Consider the following 27,633-nt stretch of genomic DNA (forward strand, 5'->3'; position numbering starts at 1 on the left):
AAAAAGCCTCCCCCCCTCCCTACCGAGTGAGTGTACAATATATATAAATTTAATTACACTGTATTTATGAGAACTCACTGGAAAAGTAATGTACACGTCATCATCCTATATCTCCTTGACTTTCTTCCACTCGAATCTGTAGTGCCTCGTAACAAAAGTACGTCTCCCTCGGACTCGAGGAATATAATTGCTGTTCAAGGCAGTTATTAACTTAATACCGGCTGCTGTGTTACGAAAGGGCCGCTGTGTCATTGTGACACGAGGAAACTTGTGTCCTTCGCGTCCTTCGCGGTGCATAAGCATAATCATTGCACGAGATTACACGTTGGTTGCGATGAAAGTAAACACAATTGTTAGCGTGGCTGTTAATTGTATGGCAAATGTATAGCATTTACTCAACCACTTCACAGAGACTCCAACAGGTGCGTTGGTTCTGCATAATATTTTTTAGACCACATGGTTGGATGCCGAAGACGTACGTAGTGAAAGAAAAGGTCTCAAGTTTGTCGCTGTAAAAAAAAAAAAAAAAAAAAAAACTTTTCTTTGCCTAAGCACAAGCTGAAGGCGTGGCATAGTTGGCGTGTTAAATGTCGCACCCCGGATTTGTGTTATGGCAACTCGTACAGTTCTAAGCGCACTTCACGTACACTTTTAACCCCCTGTGACGACACGACGGCCCTATAGGCCGAATTAAGATCGACTTTCACAAGAGCTGACAGTAATATAATGTGACTACAAACCACCCCTGCACACACCCGCACGAACCCCCGCGGCGTTACATCCGGAATGTACGTTTTACGTGTAATTTTACCCGAGTTAATTTACAAGTCTACCTGCAAATCAGAAAGCCGAGTCCTAGATCCTATAGTGGTGGGTGCGTTTGCCCGGACCTATCGATGTGTTTGATGCGGGCCGTCAGCAGTGGCCAAAGCTTATGGCGTAGCTATTGCGGATGGAGCGGTCCAGCTCTCTTTAGGTGTATACAGGAAAAAGAGGTTGCGGTGTCAGAGCGAATTAGCTAAGGTCGAGGAAGAAAACATTTCGGGGCTACTCCCCCCACGTTGCGCTATTCTCCACACGTACTATTTGGTGTGGAAGTGGTTGTCCGTATGTACGACAACGCAAAAGGCAGCGCCTTGTTATTTGAGGCCCGAGCGGGCTGCCTGGGGACAACAAAAAAAAAAAAAGAAAAGAAAAACATACCGGAGTAAATGTGCGCCATAGGTTGATGCATGTGTGTGCAGCAACAACAACAACAAGCACACAAAAAAGCCCGGAAACGAGCCCTCACATCGAAATGGAATGCCAAGATATTCGCTGACAGCGAGACCCGTGGGGAGTGTCCACCTTTCAGAAGCATTGGGATTGAAAGACGATCGAAGGGTTAACTGCTAATCGGTCGAGATAAGTAAGAGACGAGTAGAGTATTGGTGGGGAAAAAAAGTAGGGAAGAAGAGATTGATCGAACCGGGGTCATTGCAAGCGTACGTAATGGTACAACATAGTGATAGAGACTTCAAATGCGAAAGTTAAGGTCGAGGTCGGATAGGCAGAAGGCTATATATATGTGCCGATATATTTAGTAAAACGTGATTAAATCAAGCAGGCTATGTGACCCTTTGTCCACCTCGTTTAAAGGGGATGCCGACAAACATGGCCAATATCCTCGAGATCTGTGATTATTCATAGAGATGCGGCCGGTATGTGCGACCTACCCCTATCGGTGATTATGCCATCCGAAAAAAGAAGAAATGGTACACGCGGCTCAAGGGAGACGGTACTGCACATAAGAGCGCGCAAGCAGCTGCGCTTCTTGGCGACGTTCCAGGAGATATTCCAAGATGCGCTTCCTGTGCTGTTGCTCCTCTCTCTCAGTCCCAGCTGCTTTTCACACGCTTTATTTTCCTCCACTGCTCGTGCGCTATTGTAGATGGGCGAAGCGGTTCGTGATTGCCATTTCTCTTCGTTGCACTAAAAGAAGTTCCTATTTACCAACAGTCCGTGCCGTTGTCTGTAACACCGTTTTGTTTGTTTTTCGTTTCTTGGCGATTCGTTACCTTCAAGTCCCGCCTTTGTTACGTAAATGCTTCTCGCCGCAATAACGGCGAGTTCAGGTGGAACGCGCGTGGCACTGCTCAAGAGAGAGAGAGAGAGAGAGAGAGAGAGGAAAGGCAAGCAGGTTAACCAGACGCACGTCCGGTTTGCTACCCTGCACTGGGGGAAAGGGTATACAGGGATGAGAAGAGAGAGATAGGAGAGAGAGGGAGAGCACAGAAGTTTCCAAGCCGCCAAGGATGCCGCCACGACTATTTGCGTCGTCTGGCTATCATTATAGCTTCTTGCGCCTCAACAGGTGGAGCACGAGGCTCTCCCTTCCTCTTGAATCTTTGGTTTTCAGCATTGCTGGCGTCGGTGGTCGTTAAGGCCCTTGTTCAGAAGGTTAACTGCATCGTAATGAACAGCACGCGCAGGAGGGCATTGGTCATTGTAGAGGTGAAAATGGCTCTCGAGGAAAACGGTCGGAATTGGTTGTGTCGCGTTATTGCTACCGCGTTTACGTGTTGACTGACTCTTGTGGCATGAATTTTTCTCGGAAGAGAAGATCAATAGATGCGACCAAGTTTATAAATAAGTTACCTCGCAAAGATAGTAGTTCGAAGCGGCTAAAAGCGAAAAAAGAGAAGTTTGAACATACAGACGTACGCTCTTCTTGGTTGCACTAAAGCCCTTTGTTTGTAAAAGTGCAGCTTTCTCATAGACATGCTTTGTTCCCTGTTTAGATTTTGCAAGTTTACTGGCATGTTTCAGGGTTGAGGCTGAGGTTTCAAGTTTACTATAGTAAATTACTATAACTGAAAAACCGAAGACGCAGGAAGAGGTGTATACATGCCACAGCAGCTGACGGACATCATAGGGCCTCCCGAAAGATGCGCCTATAAAAGGGACGTTCACTTTACCGATAAAATTGCAGAGACGCGTTTGGTGGGCCATAAAAAAAATGAAACAAATGTTATGTTGCTCTATAGATCTGCTTACGCTGTTTGAAACGAATGAAATTAAATCGCGAGCACGACAACACGACATATATTACGAAATAACTATTGAAACCTGACCCTGCGTGAAAATTACATACTTGTGTAGTCCGTCTAGTCGTTTTGGCTACACGATTCTGACCGCGGAATTCTATATTCTTCGTGCCATTCAGCGGAACACGCACCTTTAGAACACGCCAGGCGCGTGGTTAATAAACGATTGCAGACTAATACCCAAGACATGTATTAAAACGAATTCGAGACACTCGTCTCTTGAAGACCTTCAGGCACCCAGATTGTGGCTGAATCAATGAACACCCAGCCCAGTGTATTAAGAGGTTTCTTTTTTTTAACTGTATCGATGTATTCCAGTTTATACTGAGTGGAGCTGAACCACTACGCCGAGTGTCCATGAACCTTCAAAATCCTTTGCTTGAGCGCTGTGACATTCCTTTCTTCGGTAACCCCGAGGAATGCATAGTGCAGTGGAAGAGAGAGAGGAAAGGAAATTTTCGGTCTCAGAATAAAATTCTACCAAATTGGACAAATACAGCCAATACTTTTCCGTGGTCTCTGAATCAGCTTACTGCGCAAGCGTAAGAAAAAAGGAAAACTGCAAACAGAGTAGAATTTCTATTTCCGATATAAACGAAAAAATCATCAAATGCTCATCAAAAATGCCTTATAAATAAACTAGAATGCATACAAGAACTAGCAATTAGGTTTGTATATTCAGATTACAAAAGACAGTCCAGTATCTCAGGTCTGCTCGCAAGGGTAAACCTAAAATCCCTCTCGCAGAGAAGAGCAATATCACGACTAAAATTCATCTATCAATTATACCATGGTCATTTCCAGATAACACGATCTCATTACCTGCAAGATCCTCCAAAGCGCTCAACCAGACTAAATCATTCTAAAACAATCTATCTTCCCCCAAGTCGTGTTAATGTTCACAAACATTCCCCTTTTCCGTCGGCCATTTCCCAGTGGAATAAGTTAACTAGCGATATTGTATGTTGCAATAACATCGACTCATTAATTAACCGCATTCGGTGTGTTGACTTTTCATCATGATTTTTTTATCATTGCATTTCTGTACCACTCCTGCTCGGGCCGTGAAGGGCCTGCAGTATATTCAAATAAAAGAAATTTAAAAAGGAACAGGCTTGTATAGTTTTGGAAAGCTGTCGGGCGAGCAGCCCCTTTCGCTGTGTAGGCGGCAAGGTGAATCAAAAGTCGGCAAAGGAAAACGTATTCTAGACCGCTTGAAAATGCTTGAAGTGCAAGAAAATCGACCACTTTCAGCAGAATGTGTGCAATTTGTATTGTCTATCGTGCAACGGGTTAATCGCTTGCGCGTTAATGTCTAAGCTATATTAAAATACGCGAAATTCAATTACGAAAAATGCGTTTCGAAAGTTGGAAGCCCGAGCAGATCGCGTCAGGCTCTGTAGCGACGATAAACGCAATTATCACTGATTCGATCGCTAATCTCGTTACTTGAGATTAGCGTCTGGACGCGTCTTACTGTACGGTCCTCAAGAAGCTTTCGTAACTATACAGCGTCTACATCGGTTAAGAGCGCTGGGAATAACTGCATGCATGCACGTATTTACCGTGTTAAAAATGCACACGCAGCGACCACGCATCAAATCGCGTGACTGGTGGTTTGAAAACTATTGCTGGCAACTGGCGCCACCGTAAGAGATATAAAGCAACCAATAAATGGAAAGGCAAATATTTTTGGCAAACGTGTGTTTGCAAGAGAAGAAAACCATTCATGTAAATATGCAGAAAGCAAAGCGGAGGTCTATATTGGAAGGTGAAGGTCGCAAAGTCTTTATAACGAATCGATTTCACTCACCATTCTGAGTACTGTATGTCTCTTGATTTTCGATTGTTCAGAAGACGATGCCAAGGGCGTAATCCTGCTCGCAGACGACGCAGACGAAACACAGTCAAGCCTGTCGACGGCGCGATTTTCACAGCACTCGAGCCACGCGTTGCGCGTTAGCTGCGCGAACCGTTTCCGAAAGGAGACGAGCCAAGCTAAGGAAGAAAGAGAAACACTAGAGGAGAAGTCAAGCGCTGAGATTTTTCGTGCCTCGCCGCGCAGGACCACGGTCACGACAGGGAACGACGCAGCCGGCACATTGCCTACCTAGTCAGTCTGGTAGCAGACGACAAGCGCTCACTGCAGAAGTCAGCGTCCCGCAGTGGTAGTGGTCATACCCGGCGCACGGAAACGGGCATTATGTCGAAACACACAACACGCACGCGCGCGCGCACACACACTAAGGCTCGGGGTGATGTTTTTTTCGCGCACGGCCTCGCTGTTTGTTTCTCCCCTCGTCCGGGACGGAACAGTTCCTCTCGCGGGCCCCCGCTCTCCCTGGCTGACACCCCCGGCGGGCTTTCAAAGTAAGTTCTATTTTCGCATCCAATTACGAAGCGCCAACAAAAAAGTTGCCGCCGACGCAGCGCCGCCGCGGCGGCCGCGGCGACGCCGGCCGAATGCTTTCGTTTTTACCGGCAGGTGACGCGACCGCGGCGCCCTCGCGTGAGAATCCACGGTACTGAGTGGAAGAGAGAGCTAGCTGCTCGCAGTACGGGTAAAGCGCGACCGGTTGAGGCAATGCTCTCATCTTCCGGTGCCCAACAGCACGCTCCAGGCTGGAATGATGCCGGAGCGTGGCCAACTACTCACTTGCACTAACTACTAGCTCTACTAACTTGCAGAACTGCTAAATCTCACCGGCAGGGTGTACGAAATGATTCCATCACCGTCACCGGGAGTGCGTATAGCCGTCGAAAGCCCAGTGAGGCATCGCCGCCCTTCCTTGGTTGAAAAAGTATCCCGGCCTTTCCGGAATGAAAATGCTGATCCACGATTCTCCGCGCCACCAGCAAAACAAGCCCGCAAAACTACAAACATCGTGCACATTGAAAGCACTCCAACCTGCCTGACCCTGATCTAATAATTTATACGTATCAGTACGGCCCAGCAAAAATTTAACACCGCGCGTAAAGTATGACATGAAAGCCTAGCCTTCGCAGTGCAAAGCATTGAAGAAGTAATAAAAGTATTTTTTTTTTTTGCGGCAATATATTTCCGGAATAGCTTACTTTCACTTCATATGCATTGCTCCACTTCGAAAAAAGTGGTTCGGGAACCATTTAAATAGTGAAATGAATCAGGAGACTCTCATTAGAAAACCACTGAAACGATATAAGTGATGCTCCAGAGCGTCTCCGGCATGGTCTAGTGGTTAGGATACCTGGCTCTCACCCAGGAGGCCCGGGTTCGATTCCCGGTGTCGGAAATATCTTTTTCTTTCCTGCCCATGTGCCGTTTCATTTTTGCATTATTGTTCCTCATTTTTTCTTTTTTTACTCAATCACAAGTGGACAAGATATGCGGTCGTAAGGTAAAGCAAACGGGGTCGGCCTAGATATGCTGACATTTTGCTTTTTTGAATCGTGTCGTTACAAGAAAAAATGCAAAGTGGACTGACTCATTGTCCAATCTCTCGTTTGATTCACGCGCGCTATTTCTTCCCTTACACTTGAACTGAGACATGATCCCGTAGTTTAGCGCGTTGCTCAGTTAAAAGCGGATTGTCCCGATAAGTGCTACCACGGTGTCGCTCGCTACGCCGACATTGCACGATTGGAGGGTATACGGAGAACGAGCGTTTGTTCTTTGCACCCTAGCGAGCTGCCACCTGATCGTTTATATGTTCATGTTTTATGAGTACGTATTACACGCTAGAACACGAAAAAAAAGTTGTACTTAGGCACGCAAAGCAATGCGAAACGCCACACGGATATGTGTTACACAACACAAAACATTACATGTTTGTCACCACTTGGTACGGTCAAATAACTTAGAGCGCCATAGTGCGTTACGCCTATACCATATCTTTATTTTTTAAATTTGCACCTGAAGTTATAATTACATATATATTCCCTGCAGTATTTCTACCGATGCAGACATGTAACGCTACATAACCTCCAGGTAGGCAGTTTATTAGGGCTATGGCTCGTCTGTACTGACAATGCTCCTGTAAAGATTGCTTTGCTGCGTTATATCAAAACAAAAGGTGAAGCTTAATACCGTCTGCCTGAGGTATCGTACGAGACATTCCTTGCCTTATATGAAAAAAGAATGAAAAAAGAAGTCGCAGTTATATATCTTGTTTTTTATTGCCGCGTTTATGTGTTCCTTCTAAATTTGGACGATTCTGTAGGTCCACATGCCACTTCGATCCCTCGTTCCTCAATTTCAGGTCGAACACGGCTCGTGTTTTAGACGAGACACTCACGCGCGAGCATATCCATTCCAGCAGCCATTCATATCTATGTACACTGGGTGTCCCAGCTAACTTGGACCATGATTTTGAAAAAAAAGCTATGCGTTCTTCAGAACAGAAATCGCGTGGATGTTGTTAGCGTTTATCTAAACTTACAGCACCATTTTGTTGCCCGTCTTTGTTTGAGTAATTAGCCGAGATAAATAAATTAACTTTTAAAATATAGCTTGAAACGTTCAGACGTCAATAGGAAAGTTGTGGATCGAGCTCCAGAAATATTGCCCAACTCAGGCACTTCCCACGAGATGGACTTAGCGTGCGCGTTTTTATTCGGGAAAAACGAAAGCCCGTGGAGTTTTAAAAATACCACGTGACAGCGCGCTCTGTGCGCCCGAATGCGCCACGATTACAGCGCTCTCATGAGTGATTTGTGAAAACGTCACCGGCGCCGCGCCTTCCCTTCACTTACGAGAAAGGGCTTCAACCTTTGCTCTGCTCTGAAATTACCGGCAGCGGCTGGCGACGGCGCTCAGAAAAAGCGCTTAGTCAGCAGGCGCTCGTGCCTGTCGCCGAAGAACGCGCCGTCATCGGTCGTTTGTTCCGATATAACGAGAAGAGCAAAATCTTTCCAGTGTTCAAGGCCATGCGGAACAGAAAAGATACACACAAAACATGCATCATACATCTGGAACCTGTGTGAGAGAAAGCATCATTTGTTACAGCGCCGCTTTTCTTCCAAGTTATGCCAGCGGCAAGATGCATGTGAGCTGGAGTGTCTATTACTGTCGTGCCGCGCAACCGTTTCGATGAATTTGTTTGCAGTTCCTAAAGCATGCCGTACTCAAGCGAGCAGAAGGTGAACATGGTCTTAGCCTTGTAAGTGGCACGGGGGGACAAGGGGAAAGATGCCAAGGTATACGGAAATTGGCAATGTGGGGGAAGACCATGCGCGAACACAATTATGAGGAGTTACTTGACCCTGAACGAAACAGGTAGCTTCAAGAAGACGCGGCACAGGAAGGGGACCATCATTGAAGAGGCTGAAGGAGACATTTCGGCTTTCATGACTGCCAACCCTCATTCCAGCGTGCGTGATGTGAGTGGTGATGTCGGCATTTCAAAGTCGTCAGTGCCAAGAGTTCTTAGGAAGGCTGAAATGCAACCGTATCGCCTCCAACTGCATCAAAAGCTGCAAGAAAGAGTCTTTCAATGGCGGCTTGATTTCGCAAATTGAATCCTTGTGAACAGGGACGAAATACCGGATTTTGTTGACGAGGTGCTCTGGACAGATGAGGCAACCTTCTCCAGAAATTCTCAATTCAACATCCATAATGCGCATTACTGGAGCGATACGAACCCGTATTGGTTGGCGCAGACCAGACACCCGTACCAATCGTCATTCAGTGTGTGGCGCGGTATCTTTGACGGAAGAATAATGGGCCCCGCACTTTCTGACCCCATGCTCACTGCTCCGCAGTACGTGAACGACATCTTGGAAGGCCCAGTCGAAGATTTTCGCGGTGATCTTCCTCTTGCGTTTTTAAAGCGAACTTGATATCAGCACGACGGTGCACCAGCTCACAGCAGCAGCCTTGCTTGACGAAGCCTTCAAACGCCAGTGGGTCGGGCGGCATGGAGCAGTGGCGCGGCCTGCAAGGTTACCGGACTTGACACCTGTTGACTTCTTCTTGTGGGGACATGAAATACCTACAACAACACCAGAAGCGCCAAGGGGAGAGATTGCTGAGGCCTGCAGCTAGATACCGTCTTGCGTCATCAAAAAAGCTACATCGGACATGCTGAAAAGGTGCCAATGCTGCATTATGGCAGAGGGCGACTTGTTTGGACACATTCTTTAGACAGACATCACAGTGAATAAATCTGTACAACCGTTATTCATGAAAAGAGCCATCTGTGCGAAACTGTTGTACGACGTGGAAAGGGCACGTAAGTAATAAGGAATTACAAATTATCTGCCCGCAAGGAATGAACAGGAAGCTGAGAAGCAGCCTTCCGTGTCAGCTTACAATTCTACCTTTTGTGACAATTAACCAGCTTAACTCACACGAGGTTATCAAGCTTGTTATACTTCGTGTTTGCTTGTCGGGGGTCTTACTCCCAAATTCGAACGGATGGGCTTGTCATTTTTCCTCCGCACGCGCATTCTGCCAGCGTGAGAGTGAAATTATCGCCGCAGAAACCGGAGCCGCGCTGTATTTCCACTGCCGCCCGAACCCACTGGCGTTTATCTCGGAACCAAGCACAACGCGAAGCTCTGTCGTGGGCAGCACGAAAGGCGCGAAGCGAGCGATGTTTTCTAGAAAGCATGGTTGAGAGCGCTGTAATCGTGGCGCATTCGGGCGCGCAGAGCGCGCTGTCACGTAGTATCTTTTTAACTCCGCGGGCTTTCATTTTACCGGTATAAAAACGGCCACGCTAACTTTATCTCAAGTGCCTTGGTTGGTCAATATTTCTGGAGCTCCACAACTTTCCTACCAGACGCCTGAACGTTTCAAGCTGTATTTAAAAAGTAAATTAATCTATCTCGGCTAACTACCAAAAAAAAAAAAAGACGAGCAAAAAAGGTGCTGTAAGTTTAGATAAACGCTAACAACATCCACGCCATTTCTGTCCCGAAGAACGCATAGGTTCTTTCAATATCTTGGTCTAAGTTAGCTGGGACAGCCTGTGTGTCTGTATTTATATATATATATATATATATATATATATATATATATATATATATATATATATATATATATATATATATATATATATATATATATATATATATGTATGTGTGTGTGTGTGTGTGTGTGTGTGTGTGTGTGTGCAAGAAATGTGGTGCTACATAGGAGGCATCTTTTGTTTCTAAGGAGTTGAATAATCTTTGCAATCGTAATAACTCTATAGCCATGCATGTGCTCCCTCTAATACGAGTGGGTGCACATACGAGTGTAGTGCATCTACAGTTGGTGGAAGGACTGTGGTACAGTGCATAGTGTAGTTAACTGTAACTGTGGTGTGCGGTACTTTCGAGGGAAGATGGCCATCAACGTGAGCTCAATAAAGATATATTTTCAGACACAGACACGAAAGATATAATACGTGTTAAAAGTATTAATACGTTATCTAAACTTCTAACGTTATTATGGTAAATACAGCATGCATTATACTGGCATGAATCGAACGAGTTGCTTATATCGCTACAGGGCGACTTCCATGTTCAAGTAAACCGTTCCTTCCTCCAGTTTGCTACAAGCGATCATGAATGTCACGGCTGGCAGTGCCTTTTTTAATATTTTTGATTGCACTTCTCTTAAAGGGGCCCTGAACCAACCCTCGCGCTTGGTGAAATAAAGTAGTCCGCGGGCTAGCATTCGCTGCTGTGAACATCTAAGCCAAGTTTTGCTGTCGTACGCTGTGCGTGGAGTTCCCAAGCGGATAGCGAAGTCGCCTTTCTCTCTAACGCTCCCTTTTCAACAGAAGGGCCTGCCCTCACTTTCTTCTGGACGCTTTATTTCGTCATCGGACGCTTTATTTCGTCATTCCCTTATCCGGCTGCTATTCGCCGACAGCTGACATCGAACTGCGGTCGGCTGCATGGCGTGGTTACCGCGGCCGCCGCGGGGTGCCGCCACGAGTCCACTAGCTAAGCTCACTGCGGCTCGCCGAGGACAACCGCGTTTGGCTTATGTTTGGTGCGTCGCAGGCACTAAAGGCAGAAGTCGTGACGCCTACGTTAACATCCGCAATGAAATTTGAACTGCGTGCCACTGTGACATCTAGAAGGAGGAGCGTTGTGGGCATGCCCGCCTGCTCCGTTGCCTTCGCAGTGCAAAGCATCGAAGAAGGAACGAGAGGACAGCGGAGCTCGTGTTTGATAATTGCCAATCACTCCACTTCTGCTGAACGCGTTGAAGTACTTATTTTGCGACAGAGTATTTCCAAAATAGCGTAAGTTCACTTTAAATGCATTTCTCCACTTCAAAAAAAAAAAAAATTGGTTCAGGGCCCCTTTAAATAATGAAATCAACCAGATAGTTCATCTAGAAAACCACTGAAACGATACAAGAGGCGCTTTGGAGCGTCTCCGGCATGGTCTAGTGGTTAGGATACCTGGCTCTCACCCAGGAGGCCCGGGTTCGATTCCCGGTGTCGGAAATATTTTTGTTTGCTGTCCTTGCGCCGTTTTATTTTTATATTACTGTTCTTTTTTTTCTTTGGTTACTGCATAACACGCAGCCAAGATATGTGGTCGCAAGGTCAAGGAGACGGAGTCACGCTAGATATGCTGATATTTTGCCTTTTTTGAACCATGTCGTTACAAGAAAAAATGCCAAGTGGACTCATTGTACAACTTCTCGTTTGATTCATGCGCGCTGTTTCTTCCCTTGCACTTGAACTGAGACACGATCCCGTAGTTTAGAGCGTTGTTCAGTTAAAAGCGCATTGTCCTGATAACTGCTACCATGGTGGCGCTCGGTACGCCGACATCGCACGATTGAGTGTGTATGATGAACGAGCGTTTATTCTTTGCACCCTAGCCAGCTCCCACCTGATCGCTTCTATGTTGATGTTTTATGAGTACGTCTTACACTCTAGACCACGAAAAAAAGTTGTATCAAAGCACGCAGAGCAACGCGAAACACCAAATGCATACTTGTTACAGAACACAAGATATTACATTGTTCGTCTTTAGTACGCTCAAATAACTTAAAGTGCTATAGCGCGTTACGCATATACCATATTTTTTTAGAAGTTTGCTCCTGAAGTTATAATGACATATATATTTCCTGCAATATTTCTGCCGCTGGAGACATGTAACGCTAAATAACCCCGAGGTAGAGAGTTTCTTAGGGCTATGGCTCGTCTGAACTGACAGTGCTCCTGTAAAGATTGCTTTGCTGCATTATATCAAAACAAAAGGTGAAGCTTAATACCGTCTGCCCGACGCATCGTACGACACATTCCTTTATATGAAAAAAAAAAAAAAAAAAAAAAAGAAAAAGTCGCAGTCCGATTTTTTCTTTAATTGATGGATTTATGTGCTCCTTTTAAACTTGAACCATTCTGTAGATCCACACGCCATCCCTCGATCCCTCGTCCCCCAATTTCAGGTTGAACGCGACTCGTGTTTTACACGAGATGCTCACGCAGGAGCATCTCGCCCCGCGACCCTCTAGTCCAGACCTTGCACGAGTTGACCAGTTCCATTCTCGGGCCGGACTAGAGTGTTTTCGATGGCAAACTGTTTGGCATCGAGGCGCACTTAGACTCTACTTGGGACGGAATGCGAAGAAACTTGCTTTACCGTGCCTTTGGTGCACGTTTAAGAAATCAGAAAATATTTCAAAATAAATGCGGAACTGTCCTCCCCTGCGGCGTTCCTAATGACCCACTGTGCGGATACTGAACGTCCAATCCCATAGTTTGAATAAATTTCTGGTAGGAAAAAAAGAAAGTAAAAGTGAAGAGCGGATCCCAAATTTTACAAGAAAGTGACCCGTCAGCATAGCTCAATAAATACTTTCTTTTCTAGACATAGGAACGAACGATATAATAACTGATAAGAACGGTCAATCTTTGTCCATATTACTGATGCTATTACGCTAAACACAAATTAATTGTAATGGATTTGAATATGAAAAGACGGCTATATACAGGGTGTCCCAGTTGACTTGGACCAAGATCTTAAATATAACCAAGAGTTCAACAGAAATGGTACCGACTGCACAGTAGCCGTAGTCGTATGCACTTACGGCCGGTATTTTTTTCATCACGAAGTATTTCATAATTGATTACTTTTATTTGTGAACTTATTAATTATTGCTGGAATCGCAAACATATCAATTACAAAGTTGTTGGGCACCTCAAATAACCTCCGAATCAAGCAGTTGTTTAGTGCTCAGCTTTGCCTCGTTGGTATTTCCGAGAAAAAAGCAGAAGCGCTCGAAACATCCAAAATACGATATAGGCGCTCGCGCGCCGCAACTCAAGCGCTCCCAAGCGAATAGCCACGGATACACGGCTTTACCAGCGGCGGCAGCTCGATACAGGGCTTCACGCTATGTAATGGTCGCGACATCAAGAGAACACGCCGTTGACGCATTGATAAGCGTAGCGGAGCCTTGTACGATGCGGCGATAAGAGAATGCAGCCGTATATCTTTCAATGGTTGCTTGTAGGCGCTTGAGTAGCGGCGTGCAGGTGCGCATATATTTCGTATTTCGCGGGCTTTTGTGTTTTTCTTGGAAAAAAACAACCAGGACCACTTCAGCGCGAAATAGATGCTTGATTCGGAGGTTATTTAAGGTGCCCTACAACACTGTAATTAGTATGTTTGCGATTCAAGCAGCAATGAAAAAGTTCACTAATTGAAAGCACTTAACTAATTAATACTTCGTGGTGAAAAGAATACTGGCTGTGAGTGCATACGACTGCCGCTACTACGCAGTTGGTACGATTTCCCAAGAGCTCTTGGGTCTTTAAAACGTGCTTAGATTTAGGTGCACGTTAAAGAACCCCAGGTGGTCAAAATTTCCGGAGTCCTCCACTACGGCGTGCCTCATAATCAGAAAGTGGTTTTGGCACGTAAAACCCCAAATATTACAAAAAAATCTTGGTCCAAGTTAACTGGGACACCCGGTATATGTACTACACGAATCGAAAGAGACCTCATAAAAGCAACTGATTAGCACAGCAAATACATTTTCGTATCCAGTTAACCTCATATACCTTTTCTATCAGTGATCACACTGACGTCAACGCTGGCAGATACATTTATGTTTAATTTCTATTGTGCTTCTGCTAAATAATGAAACATATGAGAATACTTATAGAAAAACTACTGAGCTGACGGAAACGATATAAACAACCCACCGCAGCATCTCCGGCATGGTCTAGTGGTTAGGATACCTGGCTCTCACCCAGGAGGCCCGGGTTCGATTCCCGGTGTCGGAATTATTTTTTCCACGTTTTTTTTTATTAGTAATACTTTTTAACTACAAAGCGTGTACACAACAGATGCGGCCACACGGCCATCCGCAGTCGATGTAACATCAAGTCGAGGAGCGTTATCGCATTAAAGGACAACTCGCGCTGCGTGTTCAATCATTCGTCTTGCTTGTTTATTCTTATTCATCTCTCAATTGTCTTTGAGGTGCCGACGCAACTGTGACATAATGATGCGAGCACGACGGCCAGGCCAGTTTGACGTTAAGATATTGACGTGTCCCGCCGAATGCGATGTGTTTATCCTTCTTTCTTTTGAGGGGGAAGAAGTGAAAATATGCTAATTTCCTGCTCTTGGCGCCGTTCGCCTAAAAGAAATAAAAACGGATTCAGTATCAAACTCCTAATTCTGTTCATACCGCTATTTCTTCTTTGCACTTGAACGAGACGTGATGGAGTAGCTGAGTGCGTTGTATTGGTTGAAAAACCGCGATAGGTTGAAAACTATAAATGCGTGGGTTTTTAACATTGGAGCTTTAAGCGTTCCTCGCCTTAACCCGTTTCCTAGCTAGTGCATGAAGTGGGATGCATATCTGTTCAAAGCCTGTACTGGCTAAAAAATGAACGCGAAACACAACATGAAGTCGCGTGTCACGAAGTAACACGTGTGCATTGTTCGTCCAAGAAGTATGGTCAACCAACCAGAACATTCGAAGAGTGATAGAGCGTGTAAGAATTTATATTCACAGCAGTGTTTTCAACAGAGATATATATTCATCACCAGAAATATATGCAGGCATGTGACCTCGAGTAACTTCATGGGAGGGCTTATAATTATTAAATGTTTCGTTCGTTCGGAAGTTCCCCACCACCAGCCAAAAATTGCTTGTAAGGATTGCTTTCCTACATAATAACGCAACCAAAGGTGAAGCTTTCTCATTCCAACACACGCTCATTGCATGTAAAACCGATAGCTCAGAATGAAATAAAATAAAGGAAATATTATAATAAAAAGAAAAAAAAAGGAAGGAAAAGAGAAAGAAAAGAAGAAGAAAAAAAAAATAGCGATTGTCACGAAGGAGTTTCCCGCAATGCTCAGTATGTATCTCTTGAAACTAGCGATTTTTCGAGAATTAACTGTTGTGTTTCGTAAAAACAGTTGACCGGTTGAGCGGCCAAGTCGAACCGAGCGCGATCAGCGCTCCATCTAGTGGCAGCAAATGACACCAAGTCACCAAGCATGCGGCATCCGAGATTCAGTGTTAGGATGCCGGAGGACATGCTAACGTCAAAGACGCGTTCTCGTAAAATCTCGTCATGCGCTAAGAGTTGTTGTTGTTGTTGTTGTTGTTGTGACCGCATGTCCATCAAATAGACATCTTGTGCGAGTGCCCTGCCAACTCCCCCATGTTGAGGAAGACAATACTTTCTAAACTACCACACAACCAGCGTCCCTGCAGCTGTGAGGAGTGGACGACTCCCCCACGAAAGTTTGAAAAGCTATGGTGGGCGCTTCTGCTGCACTGCGTCAAGAACATGCTGGGCCGCGACGCATGAGCCTACCAAGAGGTTCGGACTTGGGCTTTAGTTCCTTTGGCACTAATAAATGTTATTTCTCTCTCTCTCTTTCTCTCTCTCTCTCGGGTTGATCAACGTTGGTGCGAGCCCCACGGCTTCAAGAGACATTTAGAATTCCCGTTTAGTATACCGCTCGGAAACCAGACTTCTCAATAAAATCGGGGTCACAAAGCCGTGATGGTGAACACAGCAAATATGGAGGTAAATGTCGCTGCAACAACGTACAATAATAATAATAATAATAATAATAATAATAATAATAATAATAATAATAATAATAATAATAATAATAATAATAATAATAATAATAATAATAATAATAATAATAATAATAATAATATCTTTATTGCCATAACACATATACAGCATTATAATATCAGGCCTGTCTAAGCCTACAGGGGCTTGTGGGACATGGCCCTGCAGAATTGGCAAGGCAATACATTGAGATAGGAAAACAATCACACATCAAAGAAAATAATGACGCTGTTACATAAAGCGCGCGACATTACATTTGGCTGCGCAACTTTATTGCAGCAGTACCTAAAGTTCAAGCTTACATAAAACGAACAAAGCATACAACACAAAATGCAAGAATTCGAATCTTTGAAACAATTTTCCTCATACATGTTACCTGAGATGAGAAGGCAAAGCAATGTGAATATGGAACAGGTTTAGCCTACAGAGCACGTATCATCTTTTTCAGTGATATTTTCGAAGTTGCTGTGAAAATGCCCTCTGGTAGATAGTTAAACAGATTAGGAGCGTATACACACATCGCCGGGCCTCGCGGTATCTCGTTGCGGAACGAGGCACAGCGAAACGCAAGCCCGAACGGAGCATGCGCACAGGTTTATGCTCAACTTTGAAATCTGAGTTCCAAAAAATGACGTAATACCACTGTTTCAACAAACAATGAGCGGAACGAAGGAAAACCTACGGCGGTAAATATGTTTCGAGAAGAAAGCAGAGGCGAATTATACGCTACACTTTGGAGCATGTTCTTTTTAAAAGACCGTCCACCTGGCCCTCCCAACGCGAGGAACAGAAGGCGAAAATTGTGATGCCATGCCTTAATATTCCGTACGCAAGGGCGTTCACAATTGTTTTTTTTTTTTACTGAAAAAGGAACTATGCTTTTACAGTGATAGAGTGCCCAGGCAACGCTTCGGAGTTTACTGCATAAACACGCTAAATGCGATTCCCACGACAAGTTTGAGTATAAAAATACGCCCATGTATCTTATAGACTGCACAATAATAATAATAATAATAATAATAATAATAATAATAATAATAATAATAATAATAATAATAATAATAATAATAATAATAATAATAATAATAATAATAATAATAATAATAATAATAATAATAATAATAATAACATATTTCGGCGTATATTATCTACAGCTGCAACAGGAGTACGTATTACAAGTGATTGCTGAAGCCTGCAGAGTTTTACATGAAAATGATTAGAAGCTTGCAGAAGGCTCTCCGCAAGCTGCCGGTGTGCCCGCTCGCTCGGTCAAACTTAATCGAAACTTTGTTAAGCATTCACGGCTTTATGACTTCGCCACGCAAGCTCTATTCGGTTACTGCAGAGTTTCACTGCTGGCGTTTATTCTCGTCTGCCCGTGGCAATCATCTGAAAATCACGCGCACAGAGGCACACATATATGCACAAGGAAAACACACGTGCACGCATACACACGCAGGCGCGCACACACGCAGAAGTGAAGGCAGACCGGACAAATACGAATAAGCTTACATTGATTGTAATTAAATGAACATTGAAGGATAACATGAAACAAGCTTAGGCTGGTAAGAAACCAAATTTTTTTCAGAACGCTATTTTGTTTATTTGGCGAGAAAGGGCTAATTACTCGAAGTTAAGCTTTACTGCCTTGGCCCTTTTTGCCCTGAAACCTCAACGTCAGAACGTGAGTGCGACGTCATGTATTTCACATTTGAACCAGTTTAGTGCAGCAGATGTTCTAGAAACTTGCTTGGCGGTCGAGTCTAATTGCGTCAATCGATTGCAATGAGTACCTTTTTTTTCTTTACCAACAAACAACAACTGGAGTTGAGTAGACGCGCTATCAAAGAGAGATAAAAGCATAGGAAAAAGAGGGATTCGCAGCAGGATATCTGCTTCGCTACCCACTACTGGGGAAGGGGAAACGGGGTATGAAATAGTGAAAGAAAAGAGAAAAAAAAAACAACGAAGGAAAGAACGAACGATGTAGAACTAGTCTGTGTTGGAGCTGTCACACGGTGTGTAAAGAAGCTACATAGTCAAATTAAGTCAATAAAATAGTCTAGCCTGCTTGATTTATACAATGTTTTACTACATACGTTGTTATCTAGTCCTTTTCCTATCTAATCTCGATCTCTACTTTCGTAATAAGCATGAAATGCTTTTAGCTTCCGTAGTCAGCGACATTCAAGTGACCTTGAGCCAAAAGCCAGAGCCGTTATTCGGGCAAGCTGCGAGAATAAAACGAGATCCCCCCACGGCATCGTACAGGGTGTACAGGACCGCATTGCATACGGTAGTTACACCCAAACAAGTTACAAGAAAATATCGTTTCCGAATGCTTCCATATGTCTGTTCACAATATCAGTGAAGCTGTAACTTCTATAACTCTAATCTTCTAGTATTTTTATTTGTTATTTTCAATAGCGACGGTCAAACGGCAGATACACATAAATTATGGGAAATGGAAATGCTGCGTATCTACTTCGCTCGCCGAGCTGCTCTATGACGTGACACCGGACGCGTCTGATGCCTTCATAGAAAGAAAAATTGGGAGAGATCATTACGTCACGCAGCCAGCCTTGTCAAGCGAACGCTCCGTGAAGCCAGCCCTTTCAATAGCGCCTCTTCCTCTTCACAATCTCTCTCTCTCTCTCTCTCTCTCTCTCTCAATGGCGGCCCTATACGTGACCTCTTGCGTCGAGATCACGGAGCAAGAATCGAGCTCTGCTGAGACGTTTGGTTACTCCTCCTTTAAGGCTAAACCCCATGAGCGCTATCTTGTGCGCGACAGCGACGAGCGCTTCGAGCGACGGATCGAGCCGTCGTTTGAACAGATCGCTTGGTCTTGTCGCGCGATCGCTCGGTTCTGCAAATCTAGAATTCGTCGCTCGTCGCCCGGAAGTGCTATGAACGACTAGCCAATAGCGCGAAGCCGGAACTGGATGTACATCACTCAAGTACTACCGATTGTGGCAGGGAACGAGCAAACAATCGAATTTTTTAGTGCAAGGATAACAACCTACGAGAAGACCTTCAGAAATATTTTATGCTGCTTTTTACAGTAAAACACATCAACTTAAGTTAATAAAGCACGCGTCACGTTATAAAGTTTCGGCGCCTATATTGCTGCCCTCATACCGGCAACACCGGGGAGACGTCGCTCGAAGTCATCGCTCGCATGGAGTGCGACTTGTAGGCGACTTAAGTTAATACTTAAGTCGCCTACAACTTAAGTTAATAAAGCACGCGTCACGTTATAAAGTTTCGGCGCCTATATTGCTGCCCTCATACCGGCAACACCGGGGAGACGTCGCTCGAAGTCATCGCTCGCATGGGGTGCGACTTGTAGGCGACGAGCGAACGCGACAGCCATCTCCATCGCGTCGCTTGTCGCATGCAAGATCTCTTGCATGGGGTTTATACTTTTAGGGGATCTTATTGCGATAGCAATTATATAGACACTGCAGGCGCATTTCTGCCGTCGGCGTCGCCGTCGCCGTGAGGTTCCGTACGAGTGAAAGCATGTGAGCGTGAGCCGCGAACGCAAGGCGAGCGCGGTTCAATCTCGCGTGCGCCAGCGGGGAACGCGGCCCTGATGCGCGCCCTCTCATGTGGCGAGCGAGGCAGGGGGTGAGGTGAGTGAGGAGGGGCGGTATACGGCGCTCTACAACCGCGGCGTCTACTACGGCGTTGACCACGCGAATCGCGGACGCCTTTAGCGTACGCCGTAAGGACGCGTTGCCGGCGCTCGTGTGTCTTGAAAGTGGTCTGCGACGTGCACAAAGTGCGCGCCCGCGCGGGTCTCGTCTTCAAAGCGACCTGCGATGCTTGCAGAGTGGGCGTAGCGCCGGTAGGTTCGTATGCGATGTGCATTCGACGTTTCGTTCGCGCTGAAGCGAGAGGTGCATGAAGGTCGATTCGCGTGCTGCTTCCGCGATTCCTGACTCCGGAATTTTCACGCCGAGTGACCGCCCTCGTCGAGCGAGATGTGTTCATGTTTACCTGTGCGCGCGTGACACCTTGCTGGTTAATTTAGCTAAAACGCGTTGGCGCGCTAGTTCGTTTAAATCCACGATAGAATGTATAAGCGCGACTGAACAAGGACGTAGAAAGGAGCAGACAGACAGAGATGGCGCTGTCTCTGTCTGTCCGTTTTTTTTTTTTCTACGTCCCCGTTGCGCAACGCTTACGCATTCTATCACTGTTACTTTAGTTAGCAAGCGAATGTTCGGAAATTGATAGGGCCGATAAAGCTACTATCCTTACTTCATACAGCTATCTACTAATTTGCGAATGCAATCGGTGTTCCGCCTTTCGGGTGGAACTGCGACTTTCTTGCTGTGTTACACTTATTATGTTTACTATTGCATAAGTATCCTGGTTCATACTTATAATTTATATCTACTGTAATCGTTTTTCGCTTACTATATATCTTGTTCTGGTGTTCTCCGGGTCTTTTCTGTATTTCTTGTTCTTTTTAATAATGTTTTTTTAAGCCCAGAACGAACACCCTTCCCCCCCTTCTTTATGTAATGCCTTCGGGCCATTCAGGTGAAAAAAATGTATGCGTGTCAATAGTATTACTCGGGAGCGTATAACATATGCATGTATAGGCTCCCTAAGCATTACCATGGTACTATTACGTTTTCGTTACATTCGGTTTTAGCAAACGACTCCCTGTGCTGACCTTACTGACAGAGCAGGTACATTTGGAGCAGGTACAACACAAAACTGCAGGTACATTTGGCTTGCTTGGGGAGCTTTTATTTAAAGGAATATCAAAGAACAATGAAAATGTCAATATATACGTTTTCAAATTAGTGTTGTTTATACTGAAAATTAAATATGAAGGTGAAATTCGAGGACTCACCCAGAGCAGGTCCTGTGGTTTTTCAAGATATCGTTTGTTAGCAGTCAGACCTTCAACGGCTCCATTGGCAATGAACACTACGACCATATTGCCATCTTCGCGGTATTAAACGAAGTACTCCATCTCTGCACCGGGTAACGTTCCCGCTGCAACGCCGAATTCCGTAGATACAGAAAGATTCGAAAAAAAAAAGGGACCTATGTATCCCTCCGTGGCAGAATGAGCATTGCGACGTTTTCCCCTTGACGACTCGTTCTACGAAACGTAATGGTATAATTTTCACATTGCCTTGTGTCATGTCACGGCTCACGTTCCTCGATCTTGTACGCGCACATGCGTAGACGTTCAAAGGAGCCGGGCGCAGCTAATGACTGAGAAGTAGAAGGTTCGTCCATTGGAGCGCACGACAGAAATCACCAAAATCACCGCACCGACTGGAAGTGGGCCATTACCAACAGCGCCTGCGCAGAGGGAGTGGCAGTACGGGAACACTGGCATGATGAGCGGCATCGGAGCCAGCTGTGGGACGCGAAGACGATGAATGCTCCAGTAGTGGCACGAGCGCGTTTCTGTGAACACGTGACTTTTCAAACCATCTGCGGCCACGCCGCGGTATTTTCTGCTTTGTGTGCCGTATAATGCTTTCGCATTAAAAAGAAAATGCCCTCTATATCACATAGGGTACGGGATGAGTTTGGGATTGAACAGTAACTACAATGGAGTGAAGTAGATGAAGTTGAATGTTAAGGGCGACAGGAAGCGCCTTGGCCTCCACTGCAAAAGGCTGGAGCTCGAGCTGTTGGTACTTATACGGCTGGTACCAGTTGTTATGGCTGCCACTAATCGTTACGGGGACGGGCTTTCGGTGACCTTCAACAGCGTCGACTTGGAGCACGAACCAGACTGACAATGGAGAGGGTGCGGCAGTGAAGACTAGATGATGTAAAAACAGATAACATATTTATTATATCATTAAGAGTGAGCAGTGCGCTGCGAGATAAACAGTACAGAAACGTTCGGCGTACGCGCTCCCACACGCAAGGGCAGAGAAGATCCACGTGGCGTTTCACTGGCCTTATACGCTCCAACATTCGGGCAACCTCAAATCTCTATTGCTGCTTGGTAGAGAGCCTTGTCAGCGCACTGGTCAGCCCACGCAGAGGAATGCGGAGGAAAACCCCTACCTGGCAATCCACACAGAGGTATACGGAGAAAAAGCACTCGCCGGAGTAGAAGTTGGGAGCTTAGAAGAACTTCTTGCCGGACTAGTTGGTGCATTGCTTTGAAGAGCCAAGTTGGGAGCGTAGGTCACGACGGGTCAACACATTGGTCAATCCGCGCACACGAATTCGGTGAGAAAACGCTCTCTGGCGTATAGTATACAGTGGGTGAACGTAGGACAAACGAGAGTAGGAGGTCACAGGTGCGTAATCTCGTCGCACACACCCGGCGGACAAGTCTTTTCATGTTGACGAGCGTTACGATGAGGCACGTCGAGTCTCAGAACCTTCGAATCCGTTCTCTTTATCGCTGCACACAGTAAACCGTAACAGACTGCCCCGCCGCCGAAGGAGATGTTGATGGGCAGGGGAGGACATCCGCTGGCCAGAGGGATGCCGCAGGTCGAAGCTAGTACTCGACGTCGGTTGTCTCTGGAGCACGAAACACCCTGGGCGTTTTTCCACGTCACTCAACCTCTCGGTCCGAGTCTAGATGCCTCAGAAGGGTGTGCAACAGTTACTCGTTCATAGCACGCGCGTCGGCAGGACTACAGCGAGACTCAGCTGCTTAGTCAACAAGCGTGAAACAAATTCTTGCTGAGCTTCGCCAGGCTTATTTCCCACTCAAGAGTGACAGTTTTACAGAATTTACAGCAGCACTAAGTACATACATGAACTTGTTATACGCGTTATAAGAAATCACTCAACCAAAATAAGACCCTTCGGATCCTATGTCAGAAAAAGAGAACATGAGCTTTGGGAGTCGTTTTAGATTGATTCTTGATCTGGGGGCTTCGACTCAAGCCATTGCCATTGCCATTCAGAGTCTCCTTTTTATAGCGTATCTCAAAAGAATATTGCTGTAAAACGAGACTCCAGCGCAGGAGACGGCGAACTTGAGCAGGCCCTGTCAGCAAACATTCGAGAGGACAAGGATCCGTTTCAATGACGAACCTGCAGCCCCTAAGATATCAAGACAATTATTTAACAGCTCATTCAAGAGATGTGCACTCTATCTCGGTATAGCGCTGTACGCATGTTCTCGACTCATGAGTTTCCGACTTGCTTAAAGGATGGGGTCTTCCTCGTCGCTCTCTCTCTCTCTCTCTCTCTCTCTCTTGGCATAGTACGATGCCCATGCCTCGCTCGCACGCATCGCATTGAACCACAAATCCCCTTGTGTAGAACAGCGACCTTAGCATGGGCTGACTCGTCACCGCGCTCTTCAGGGCGTTGAAAAAGGATTCCTTTTTTTTTTTCGTCTTAGAGCACACTCTGTGGCACTCCGTTTTTCGAAAGGAATCAGTCAGAACGCTAGCTAATTCAGAATACCTGTAGGGATGTACCGCTGATAGTACCCGGTGGCCCCCAAGAAAGATCGGATGTCTGTCTTTGTGGGCGGCTGCAGGAAATCTCGTATCGCAGCCAGCGTTACCTCAGAGCACGGAGTGCCTCAGAGGGACGGCGACAGCCCTGTCGGATTACCTGACAGAAATGCATAACTTCTCTTCGCACCATTTGCCACTTTGGTGCCTTGACGGTTGAGCGTGCTTCACGCAAGCGGATCTACACTGCCATCAGATGTTGCATATGAGAGAGAGAGAGAGAGAGAGAGAGAGAGAGAGAGAGAGAGAGAGAGAGAGAAACAACTTTATTTTCCACTGCAGGGTAGGAAGTTAGGGCAGGTAGGCCTAGTGTGGCTCCCAGGTGGGGGCGACGTCTTGGGCCCACGACACAAGTGCCAGTTGCGTTTTCTTGTCTGCTCTTGTCAGCAGCTGGTTCCAACACTTCTCAGAGGGAGCTGGCAGTAATGTTTGTGGGGGAGGGTTACCCTCGCATCCCCAGAGAATGTGTGCCCGAGTGGCGAACACTCCATGGTCGCACTTAGTACATACGGGGTCGTAATCCCCTCCAGTGATTCAATAAAGCCTATAATGACTGAGAATTGAATCGGTCTGCAGTCTGCAGACCGATTCAATTCTCAGTCATTCTAGGCTTTATTTAATCACTGGAGGGGATTACGCTCCGACCGCGATGCAGAATATATCGCGACATCATCTATGTAAGGCAACGCAAACTCTTCCTGTCCTCACAACACTTTGTCCACAACGCTTTATAAACATTACGGTGCATTTTTCAAACCGAAACTTAAGACCTTGGGACGGAACGTTCCCAACAGAGGTATGACGGCTGGATATCTGCTAGCCCGCTCCTCGAGCGGAACCTGTCAGTAGCCTCGTACAGGGTAGAAATGAATCAGGCGCTACTAATTTCCTCGATGCGCTCTTCGATGTTTTGTAATAGGATAAATCTGACCTTTAGTGATCGCGTTTAAACAGCGGTAATCGACGCATGGACGCAGATACTTGCCTGGCACCTCAACTAAGATCAAAGGCGAGGTGTAGTCGCGTCAGTCGCAGCCCTGCAATATGTCAGCTGATCCATCTTCCGACAACACGCATCCCGCAGCAAATATCTGTCGAGTGGATCCCACACGACCTTCTGAGCTTCCAAAGCCGTGGGGATTCGGCGACCCGTCCAGTGACCTCTCCATCGTCGCCGCCTCAGCTCCTTCACCAGGATGTCGCCACCCTCCTTTTAACAGGAAAGGAGTTCCTCCGGCTCCGCACACCTTCTCTAATACCTCCATGCGCGGTAACCCTCGCCCTCAGTCTTGACCGTGCAGAGGAGGTTGCGCTACGGAGGATCCGGGTCGGGGTTTCGCTCACTCCTGTCGCGACTAGGAAGTGGCCCCATTTTCGCCAGTTTTATTATCCCCGCCCTGGGTGTCCAGTCTGTAAGTCACGCAATGCTGAAGCCGACATCCACCATCTGCTGTGGTCTGCCGATAGGTTGAAACCGACGAGGCTCCAGCACCTAACAGCAGCGGTACTTTCGCTGCATAATGTTAGCCACTGCTTGGACGCAGAGTTCAGTTCAGCTGGCATGAGTGTATATCTGTAGTACCCGACTACATAATGTTTTTGGTGGTTAGACTCGGATGATTTCTGATAGAGAACGGCGCCGGTCTCATAATATGACGCATCTACATTCAGCCCAAATGGCAAAGAGAAGTTTGGTATCCGTAGGATAGGGTCCGACGATATTCATTTTCACAAGTTCACCGTACGCAGTCTTACACTCGTCATCCCGCCGGTAACGTACACCTTTCTGCGTCCAACGTGTGAGACTTCGTTTTAATGGCATAGTCTTTGATGAAGTACTTCATCAAAGACTATGCCATTAAGACGAGGCACGTGCCTGAAATGTCCGGCTAGACGACGCAGTGAGTGTATATCAAAGGGCTTCGCCAATTTTGAAATTCTTTCAACCGATTCCTGCTTTGTACTTATCGTGGACCCGTCAAAAACTCTTCCAACGAACACCTCCTTTTCTTGGAAGAAGGCACGTTCTTGAAGTTCACTTTGAGATCTGCAAGACAGTGCGTTCAAAGCTTGTGAAAGGTGTTTGTGATGTTCCTCCTTTGTTTTTGAATAAACAATAATATCATCAATGTAAACGTTGCAGAACGGGCCCTCGTATGGGTCAGGATTTCATTCATAATTTTCTGAGACCACGCTGGGAAGTTTATTCAGCCGAAAGGTAGTCGATTATACTCATATAAGTAGAATGGTGTAATGAAGGAAGTGTAATTTCTCGTTTCTTCAGTCAATGGAATTTGCCAGAAGCCCTTGCAAAGGTCTAACATTGAAAACAAACGACAACCACCGGTCTCGTCAATTATGTCATCAATTCTCGGCATTGGGTGAAGTATCAGCTCAGTTTGTTGATTAAGAGCTCGGTAATTTGTGCAAAGACGGAAAGTTTCGTCTTCTTTCGGGGCAATAGTTATAGGCGATTTCAAATGGTGACACTGACGGTCGAATAATGCCATCGTCCACCGTCGTTTGTAGTTCTGCTTTGCTTTTAACCATATCTTCTTTTATCGTGACATAGTATACGGAATTCTTCTAACCACTGCTTTGTCTGCGACGTCGAAACGAACCACATGAAAGTTTATCGGTGGTGGGTAGTTCCCTTGACAGAAAAGCTCTGGGAATGCCGTTTTTATGTCATCCTCACAGCAAATTTGTTTTAGGTGTCCAGCTACCTCTAGCTTGTTCTTTCTTGTTAAGCTGTCTTCCACCGAGACTATCGTCCCAGTAGATGCTCATCTTTAACTTTTTCATATCATGGCTGGACAACAGAAAGTCATAACTTACATCCGGCAAGACTAATGCGTCTGTCTGAATGCTATGACCTTGACATTCAAGAACTACACTCGCCCACTCATTGCGTGAGCTCACAATCCTATCGTATGCCTGGACGCCCAGGGCCCTGCCACTATGCAGGCGGCTGACGTGCACTAGACTTTTATTATGTACACAGAGGCTGCATTGTCCAGGAGTGCTTTCATTTCAATGCCAACGACCTCGACAGGGACGTGAAGCAAGCAAGTTGGTACTACGTGTACAGAATCATACATTTGAAGCTTTTCAACCACACTGACTTGTTTCTGTGGCAACAACTGACGTATAGTTAGATCCTTCGGTGTGGCATTTTGACTACTTCCCTCGACACAATCGGTAAGGGGATACAAACTTTATTTTAGGTTATGTGTTGGGCTTAGTGGAGGAACCCTTTGTTGATAGGCAGTGAACCCATCTTTTGCGTTCAGCTCACTTGAATTAGGAATATATCGTGTTCTGCAGGCCTCTAGTCCTTGCGTCGATTCCGTTGTTGGTAACAAGAACTGTATGCACTACAGAAGGTCTTCAAATGTCACTGGTCCTCTTACTTGAACTTGGTTTCGTACATCTACAGATAGCCCTTGTGTAATTAAAGCTGTAACGGCCGACGAGGTGAGCTTAGGTTCCGCTTCATACAACAAACGGCATTTTTAGAGTAAGCACTCTAGTAAAGAACCACATCGATATGTAAATCGTAGAGCCGCATCCGAACTTTCAACAGCATTTTGATGAAAAGCCGCCAAGAAATTATTTTACAATCGCTACAGCAAGCTGGCATCTTATACAAAAACTACATGCCATACCACTTTCTAGCGGTGGCACCGAGGGTAGCGATGCATATTCTTAATCTTCTCATCGTCAGGGAGCCACCCATTCTTCTCATCACATGCATATACGTAAAACCAAAGATAGTAGTTGGGACTCGCGGAGCTTTCCTGGAATATATCCGGTTCCACAATGTTCCGTTGGAGGTTATGCAGCCTCGGCAGAGTTGACAAAAGTTAGCTCTGATGCGTCATCTGTCGTTGCTGTTGCTCGATGACATTCAAAATAAGGCTCACCTCTGCCGGTGCCTCCTGCTTAATGGTGCGTTGGGGCGAAGGCTCCAGAACCAAGTCGACAAGATCCTGCAGCTGCAGGTCGACGTTAACGGAT

At 45.9% G+C, this 27,633-nt stretch overlaps 1 protein-coding gene and 3 non-coding genes across 4 annotated transcripts in view; 3 read left to right on the top strand and 1 right to left on the bottom strand.

The window, feature by feature from the left end:
* Window positions 1–5,450, bottom strand: part of LOC142575736 (calmodulin-like) — a 166,730-nt gene extending 161,280 nt beyond the window's left edge. Inside the window, exon 1 of the mRNA XM_075685334.1 lies at window positions 4,900–5,450. Within this exon, the coding sequence (XP_075541449.1) occupies window positions 4,900–4,902 (3 nt within the window). The 5' untranslated portion in view covers window positions 4,903–5,450. The remainder of the gene's footprint in view (window positions 1–4,899) is intronic.
* An 836-nt stretch (window positions 5,451–6,286) lies between these two features.
* TRNAE-CUC (transfer RNA glutamic acid (anticodon CUC)) lies at window positions 6,287–6,358 on the top strand. The gene has a single exon. It is a non-coding gene; the product is annotated as a tRNA-Glu (tRNA).
* Window positions 6,359–11,440: 5,082 nt separating this feature from the next.
* On the top strand, window positions 11,441–11,512 carry TRNAE-CUC (transfer RNA glutamic acid (anticodon CUC)). The gene has a single exon. It is a non-coding gene; the product is annotated as a tRNA-Glu (tRNA).
* A 2,727-nt stretch (window positions 11,513–14,239) lies between these two features.
* Window positions 14,240–14,311, top strand: TRNAE-CUC (transfer RNA glutamic acid (anticodon CUC)). The gene has a single exon. It is a non-coding gene; the product is annotated as a tRNA-Glu (tRNA).
* The last annotated feature ends 13,322 nt before the right edge of the window (window positions 14,312–27,633 follow it).

Source organism: Dermacentor variabilis, chromosome 3 (assembly GCF_050947875.1).
Source record: "Dermacentor variabilis isolate Ectoservices chromosome 3, ASM5094787v1, whole genome shotgun sequence".
Taxonomy (NCBI): Eukaryota; Metazoa; Arthropoda; class Arachnida; order Ixodida; family Ixodidae; genus Dermacentor; species Dermacentor variabilis.